Below are 8,997 nucleotides of genomic sequence, written 5' to 3' on the forward strand. Positions count from 1 at the left end.
GTTCTGACCCAAAACCACCTCTGACTGCTCTGTCTTAGAACTTATTGACCCGGTTAATCAAAAGCTGATTCTGACTCAAACGGAGGACAGACGGTCCGACAGCTTCTGGAGAACTCAGCATCACTATGATGTTGTTGCTCCTGCAGCTCCAGGACTGAGCAGCAGGGGGCAGTGTTGGCTGAGACCGACTGAAAACACCTGAGGTTTATTTTCATCTCATTTCACGCCTGCAGAGCTGAGAAAACAGAAAACCACATTTTTAACTCATGACTGTTTTTAGTTGGAAGGAAAACTGTGAAAAAGACCCCCCCCCCCCCCATAAAACCTGTTAGATCTGTTAATAACATTCCTGGGTTTGTTCCATCAGCAGACTGTATAAACACAAGTGGGAACTTTTAATTTCATCTGTTTAGTTTAAACTGTAAATGTGTGTTTGTTGGGGGGGGGGGGTATGATTTATTGAGAATCTTCATGAAAAGGAGGATTCAGATGAAAGTTCATAACATCTCCAGGAAAAACGACCGGCGAGAAAATGACAGAAACCATCCAAAAGAAAGAAGAGAAAAACTCTGGAACTGAATCTGAGTCTGCAGTCAGTCTAACATTCGGCTAAACTTGGTTACCATCTACCCCCCCCCATGACTCACCCAGTTGATGAGGATGTACCGTGGCAGGGCGGCGTTGGGTTCCTTCAGGCTGCAGAAGCCGTACATCACCCTGGTGCTGTCAAAGGTCAGCGCGATCTCTGCCAGGCCCCCCCCTGCAGGACAGAAAGGTCAGTCCGGAGGTTCTGCTGGGGTTCTGCTCAACAGATCCTAAACTCTGAGCCATTTGAAATAAAAGTTTCTGAAAGTTTAGTTTTGGAGGTGAAACATTTCACTCTAACCCTGTTCCCCCTGCAGACCAGAACCTTACGTTTACCAGAGGTCAGAACCCCCCAAAAACACAGACCCTCCCAGACTGCACTGGGGTGGACGCTCATCCGGCAGGAACAGAACTGTGTGAAGGTCTTTGTTGCGTCTTTGGGTTCAGATCAGTGAGAACTAGAAGTTCTCCGTCCTCCTTCTGCTTTGGTCTTCTCTCATCTGGGGGCGCCATGGTCCAAAATGACCTCTGACCCAGACGGGTAAAGGCTGGAAGAAGAGAAGCAGCTGATCGTTTGAGGACAGAACACAGACCAGAATCCTGCTGAGGATTCATGAGAAGAAAGACACCAAACCAGAGAGGAGCGTCTGCAGATGGAGAAGAGCAGCAGATCCCAGAACAACTCCCAAACAGGAAGTCCACGGAGGTTCTGGATAGATCAGAGTTACTGTTGATGAACACAGGGGTGGAGGGCTGATGGTGTGGGCCTTTGTGCAGGTGTCAGAGTTTCAGAGAGTCGGGTCCTTTAGCCACACCCTCCTGTGATGGAGCAGGGATTCAGAGGGGAGGAGCTTTCCTCCGCAGTCTCGTCTTTGTTCTCCTGAATCAATGTGTCTGTTTGAAGGATGTGGATCGACATGTGGACCAGAACCAGAACCCCCAGACTGATCAAGATACTGGGATCAGACATTTCAAAGAAAGAAGATTTTAAGTCCAGATGTTATGATTCGACTTCATGTGGAGCAGCAGCTTCACAGACGTTCCTCAGTGTAGGAGCTCCAACCACAGGAATCGCTGGAAAATTCTGGGATTCCTGTCCTAAACCCTTCCTGATGCCAGCCGGGCCTTCAGGTTAGAGTCCCATCTGAGCCGCTGAGAGGGGGAAGCGGAGTCTGCGGTTCCTTTAAGTTCCTCACATCCAGCAGAACCGGAGGACCGGAAAGCTGCTGGAACAGATGATCCGAGCGGACGTTTGCTAATTTATGTGGAAGCCTTCACACAACTCAAGCTGTGAAATCACGAGGAGACCTGAGCCGCATTCACACCAACACAAACACCTACCTCCAGATCCCGCCAGCACCAGGTCGTTGTTGTCATCCTCATACGTGTACAAGGCCCTGCAGAGAGAGGAGGGGGGTCAACAGAGCGGCCCCCATGAGATGATGAGACCAGATCATTGGATAAACGATCCTGGTGTGTCTGTGAGTGTGTGTGTAACGTTCATTGGGATATTTCAGGGGGGGGGGGTCTGCTATACATTTATATTCTTGACAATCCTGTTTCATTATGAACTGTGTTCACGCACACATTCACACATTAACACACATTCACGCATAAACACACATTCACGCATAAACACACATTCACGCATAAACACACATAAACACATAAACACACATAAACACATAAACACACATAAACACACATTCACACATTAACACACATAAACACACATTCACACATTAACACACATAAACACACATTCACACATTAACACACATAAACACATAAACACACATAAACACACATAAACACATAAACACACATAAACACATAAACACACATAAACACACATTCACACATAAACACACATAAACACACATTCACACATTAACACACATTCACACATAAACACACATTCACACATAAACACACATAAACACACATACACACATAAACACACATTCACACATTAACACACATAAACACACATACACACATAAACACACATTCACACATTAACACACATAAACACACATTCACACATAAACACACATTCACACATTAACACACATAAACACACATTCACACATAAACACGCATAAACACACATTCACGCATAAACACATTCACACATAAACACACATAAACACACATTCACGCATTAACACACATTCACGCATAAACACACATTCACACATAAACACACATAAACACACATTCACACATAAACACACATTCACGCATAAACACACATTCACACATAAACACACATTCACACATTAACACACATAAACACACATTCACGCATTAACACAAATTCACACAAAGGCATTGATCTCAGCGTGTGGCGATACATAGAATTAAACACAGATCAATGAATGATGATGAAACGTTGAATCACAGAATCTCATAGGAGTAAACGGACCGGACAAGAGAAACCACTAAAACTGAATGAAACCGTTCCTGAGTCTTGAACCAGGACCAATCAGCAGCAGCCTCAGAAGACAGATAATAGTTGATGCTTGTGAAGTCTAGCAGCTCAGCACTAAAATGAAGTCCAGAGAGGGTGAGGCTGAAGTCAGAAGAGTTTCAGTCTGAACGTCCCTCCTGGAGCTGTTCCTGAATTAAAAGAGATTCTCTGCAAGTGAAGCTATAATGTGAAAAACCCAGCATGACCTCGACATTGGCGACATGAGACTCTGAAGGCCTCAGAACCACAGAACCAGGTGGGTTCCTAAACCAGAGGAGGACCCCCTCAGAACAGCTCTGGTCTCTGCCCAGAGACATGAAGAAACATCTGAAACGGACACGAGAATCAGAGGAACCGCCGTCCTGGACTTCATCTGAACATGTTTGTAGAAGATGGAAACGATCCATCAGCAACAACAGCTGGAGTTCCTGAACGTGTTCTGTCCTCAGAGCAAACAGAACCAACTAGTACAGTAGCAGGACAGAACCACGGTCAGCAGATCTGTGCAGGAACATCGAGGATTTCAGAGTGTAAACAGAAATAAATCTGGTCTTCTTGAAACCCTGACTGATGGTTTTCATCCCTTCCTGCAGTTGTGTCTCCTGGTGCGTCTCTGGTCACCGGTGGATTGTTCTGGTGTTTGTTTGGTCTCTCCTCTTTTCCCTTGAACCTCCTCTTCCTGTTGGATCTTCCGGTTGGTTCCTTGAGTGTTTAGTTCTTGGGGATGTGGTCCTTTGATCAGGTTCCTGTTGGGGTTCAGCCCTTCTAACCCCTCATTACCCCTCTGCTGGGTTTGTTAGCTTTCCAGTTCAGGCTGTTTGTGGTTTTGTTAAAGGTTTGCTCTAAAACATCAACAGTTCCCATGATGCTCTGCTCCCGGTTGGTGACAGTGCTGCTCTGAAACCAGTAATTCTCGACCTTGATCCACCCCCACCCCCGTATTAAACTGTGTGTAGTGGGGATTAGCCTGCGGCTCGCTACATGACCTCATGCTGGTTCAGCTCAAAGCTTTACTTTGGCCGCCGTCTGACTTCCTGCTGACCTAGGCCCCGCCCCCTCCATCCTGTTTCTGCTGAGTCATGGCTCGGTTCTCTTGTCTGCTCACCATCAGTCTCTGTGCCCCCCCAAAAATCCCATCAAGCACTTGGAGCATGAGATGTCAGTGTCCCCGGCCGTACTCCAGGATGTGGGAGGAGTCAGACCCATCAAGAGGTCAGTAAATATGACAGAGCGAGTGACACATCTGTAGGATCTCTCCTGTTTGTCTCCAAAAGGAAACAGCCTGACGCTCCACAGATCCAGATCACGGAGGAAAAACCAAAGGAGTTCCTTAACCGGATCAATCAATCTGTTGATTATTCATCCTCTGACCCTGAAACGGCGAATGTTTGAACGGAGGAGGATGAGGGGCGAGAAAGGATGAACACTGAAGGTCACAGAACAGTTCAGTCATCCAATCAGGACGGAGATGTCTTTGCTGCGGCGTTCCACGTGGTCGAGTGTGAAGGACAGAACGCTCTCTGATCTCAGGGGGAGGAGCCAAGTCTTAACCTGCTGCACTGATGGTCAGCTTGTTAAAGAATCATTTCTGCTTTCCTGACCTCACCTGACATCACCTGAACACCTGACATCACCTGAACACCTGACATCACCTAAACACCTGACATCACCTGAACACCTGACATCACCTGAAGAACTGACATGACCTGAACACCTGACATCACCTGAACGTCTGACATCCACTGATTTCCTGACCTCACCTGACCTCACCTGAACACCTGACATCACCTGAACACCTGACATCACCTGAAGAACTGACCCTACAGCCACATGCTCCATAGCATACAACATGGTTTTAGAAAGCATCAGTTACTTCCCTCCAAAACCCCGAGCTTGATGCAGGTGTTGTTGTTGGGGCAGTTTTCTTTTTTTCTTTGACCTGAGAAAAGCCTTAGATCAGGGGTGTCAAACATATGGCCCGCGGGCCGTATGTTTATGGCCCGCGGGCCGTATGTTTATGGCCCGGGGGCCGTACGTTTATGGCCCACGGGCCATATGTTTGACATCCCTGCCTTATACAGCCAATCAGTATTTCACCGTGTTTGAACGTCTGATCGTGATCAGTAATGATTTTTTTCTTCACTCAAACTGAAAGTCAGAAAAAGCAAATCTGCTGTCGAGTCAAACACGTTTCAGGGAAAACTTCAACATTTCTGAGGGATTCTGAAGGAAATCCTCTGATCCCAGAATCCAACTTTCATCTGTCCCACTAACTCCTGCCAACCTTATCTGTTCTGCATTCTTACACTCAAACCAGTGCATCTGTCGCCATGACAACCTGATGGATGAAATCATCCGAATCTGTGAAACTGTGGAGGTTGGATGAGTTTGTTTGAAGGTTGAAGCTCCTGCAGCTGGAGTCCGTCAGTGCCGGCGCTCTTGAACACTGAGGTTATGAAACACGCCGCACAGAGCTGCTGTCAGGGAGGGGGCAAACAGCAGAGGGCAGCTGAGTCAGCAGATCCACCGGAGCTCTCAGGAAATGATCCAGAACGCCTCCATCATTCAGGATCTAAACTTTAATGTGGAGAAACGTCTCTATCTGGTCTGAAGGTTTCGAGATGGTTCGTTCTGAGACAGGAAGTCTTTATTTATTGTCGGAGGATTACGTTTCTGTTTCCATTTATATCTGAGCTGAGATTTCGGCACACAGCCGTCATCCTCTCACTGCTGGATTCTCAGCTCTCTGGGTTCTGGTTCGGGCCGAGTTCCTCCCTGATGCTGGAGGGGTTCTGGGAGATGCTCCTCTCCGGTGGTGGAGCTGTTTCAGAGGAACACCTGGGAGCGTTGTTTGGTTTGAACGTTGATTCTCCTCGCAGAATCTCCTCATGAAAGAGCTGAAGACCTTCTGTGGAATGAACCAAAGCGCTCACAGAAACACGTCTTCTTTTCTCCTCAGGGGCAGAATGAAGGAGGAGCCAAAGCTGAGAGGTTTTGGCTGCATGATCACACGGTTCATCCACGACTCACAGGCAGACTTTCCGCTGACTTCCACAGAAGTTGGTTTCTGCTTCAAACTCTGATGACCTCATCCGCCTGAAGCAGGCGCCACTCCATCCCTGCAGCCTCAGCGGAGGACGCCGCTGCTGCTCCTGACCTTCAGAGCTCAAACTGTGAATCTCAAACAAAGATGGCGGCCTGCAGGGAGCAGAACAGCAGCAAACGTCGAAATGTCCCGCTTCTGCTGCAGGATCTGAACTGCACTTTAGATGCTGGAGCAGAGTGACCCCCCCACTACCACTATGAAGGGGGGGGGGGCGTCAGCACTGTGCTTCCAGGAGAAGAGGGGGGCGTGGCCTCTCAGCATTTCCATCAAAAGAACAAATCTAATGTTTCATTTTGGAATATTTAGACTTGAAAAAACAGGATTTCAGACCCGACTGCGTCTCTAAGAAACCTTCATGGGAAATGAGATGGATTGCTGGAAGCTTTCCTAAAACTCGGTGGCCCTGTGGTAGAGTGTCCATCCTCAGACGGGAAGGAGTTCAAATCCCAGCCGAGTCACACCAAAGACTCTAAAAATGGGACCCATTTCCCCCCTGCTTGACACTCTACATTATGGTTGGATTGGGTTGTTAAACCAGCGGCTGCGTCTGCAGCTCACCGCTCCCCCAGGGGACGAGTTAAATGTGGAGAACTCACTTCAAACACCTCACAGCCAATGGGACTTCAACGTTACATTATGGGATTCCTCTCTGGTAAAGACGTGTTTGGACAAACGGCTGCAGATCAGACCGATGCTCCAACAGAGACGTCTGTGTTCCCTCCAAACAAAACCTGAGCTTTTACAGACCAAACCCCCCAGTGGACCGCTGAGGAGGGTCGGTGGGGGCACCACCCCCACATCCTGCACCCCTCTATACACACTCACAATTCTACTGCCACTCTTAGTTCACTCCGCCCCAAAATGCTTCACGCTGAGGACGGCTCGCCACAGGGACCCCACGAGGCAGAAAAACACACACATATTCGTACACACACATTCATGCACACAGATTCATGCACACCCCCATTCATGCACACCCACATTTGTGCATGTGTGTGTGCACGTTCATCCTCACACTGGCAGTGAAGTAGGTCAGTCGGCGTGCAGCTGAAAGCGCTCAGAAGCACACGGAGCAAATTACAACGCATCAGAGCGGCGGCGGCGAACGCAGCGGCAGAACACACGGGATCCGTCGCTGCATCCAGTTTATGGGATAAACTGCAGAGAGATGTGATTTTTCCTGAGACTCCAATGCAGGAAAAACATTTTTCCTGCTGTACTCCAGGCTCTACAGAGTAATTTTAACCCCCCCCCCTAAACAGCACAGATGAAGGTTGACCCGTTGTTGCCTAACAACCATCAGGAAACACTCTGGAGGCGTTTTACCTGCGACTGTTTTGGTTTAAAGGATTTATCTTTAATGAATCGTAGAAAGTTTAAGATTCTGTTCAACATTAAAACAGAATTTAGGAAAATTATTTAAAAATGGATCTTCTGTGATCTGAACAAATAATATTTAAACCACGTCTGAACATGAGTGTTACAGAGATGCAGCCAGGAGGACACGCCCCCTCCGGATCACCTGTACAGTCAGGTGTGCGTGTTCAGAGAACTCTGGTGCCGCACGGACCACTAAACGCACCGATTGATCCTCCAGATCTGGAACGCTGTTGAACCCCCCAAATGAAACCACAACATGACGGGCCAACATGGCGGCCGTCTGCCAGACACCCGGAGGTCGTCTGAAGACGTTTGGTCTTCATGGCGTCGTGTGAATCGATGTCACATCACTGAACGGTTGCTGTGACAGCGTCCGTTTCCGTTTCCGCCTCATTCACGTCTTCAGGTGCTCCTGATTTCCTTTAACTCAACGTCTCCACATTCCAGAGGCTTTGACCCCGCCCCCGAGGTCATGAGGTCATGCTGCAGGCAGCCTCGCAGTGTTTGTGCTGCAGACGGACCTTGTCCTGACCCACAGAGGACCAACTGCGCTCCGGGATGTTGACTGACGTTGTGTTTGTGCGCATTCCTGCCTGATTGTGTAACTGTTGTTTCTGCCAGTGAAATGTCTGGCATCCTGTGGGAAACGCTGGAGCTCGGAGAGCCAAAACCTGGACTTCAGGACAGTGGCTTCTGGTTCCTGCAGGAGCGCTGCACTCCTGGATCAGGTTTTTGGGTTCAGGTTACAGATCGGTCAGGAATGAGGCGTCTCTGAGGTCGCCGAACAAACGCCGTATATCCTCACAAAGGACACGGATGTGAGCGCTGCAGGTTTATTTCCAGGTTAAAGCCCACAGAGCGACATGTTTGCTCCAAAGCAGCAGCGGTATATGTGAGGGGGCGGAGTCAGAGGCTGGAGGTCGACAGCAGCTTCACCTGCAGGCTCCGGGTGGAGGACTGCAGGACTGAAGTGGTTATGGACGACAAACGTGTCTGATACTGTAACCTCAAGGTCTGCAGGGAAGAGTCCAGATTAGTTTGTCTCAGAATTCAACACCATCGTTTCCTGTTGCAGCTAAACGCAAAAATAAAACACTAAGGAAAATATTATTAATGATAAAATCATTGGAAAAAGCTCAAATGAAAAATGATGAAAATGTGTGACGGGAACAGCGCCACCTTCCTTCTAAATGTCTCTGAACATTCAGAAACGCTAACGGAACAAAACCTCAAAAACTGAACGGCATCAACAGAGAAGGCTCCAGAAAAGCCTCCTTCCCGCCGCCAACCTGTCCGCCTCACGGCTGTTATCTCGCCATGCAAGACGGCGAGGAGCTGCGATGAGCAACGGCAGATGCAGGATCCCTGACGCCGCCCAGAGAGGATCCCAAACACCACCCCCACCTTCAGAGAGGATCCCAACACTACCCCCACCTTCAGAGAGGATCCCTGA

The 8,997-nt window shown here is 48.5% G+C and overlaps 1 protein-coding gene across 2 annotated transcripts in view; it reads right to left on the minus strand.

Annotated features, from left to right (window-relative positions):
* Positions 1-443: 443 nt before the first annotated feature.
* LOC112142772 (drebrin-like protein) overlaps positions 444-8,997 on the minus strand; it is a 25,606-nt gene continuing 17,052 nt past the window's right edge. For both annotated transcript variants that reach the window (XR_004949079.1, XM_036215279.1), the window contains exons 2-3: positions 1,927-1,982; positions 444-760 (exon numbers count right to left, since the gene is read on the minus strand). Coding sequence is in view for 1 of the 2 variants with exons in the window: in XM_036215279.1 (XP_036071172.1) it covers positions 627-760; positions 1,927-1,982 (190 nt within the window). In the remaining variant the exon portion in view is untranslated. The remainder of the gene's footprint in view (positions 761-1,926; positions 1,983-8,997) is intronic.

This window comes from Oryzias melastigma, linkage group LG14 (genome assembly GCF_002922805.2).
Source record: "Oryzias melastigma strain HK-1 linkage group LG14, ASM292280v2, whole genome shotgun sequence".
NCBI lineage: Eukaryota > Metazoa > Chordata > Actinopteri > Beloniformes > Adrianichthyidae > Oryzias > Oryzias melastigma.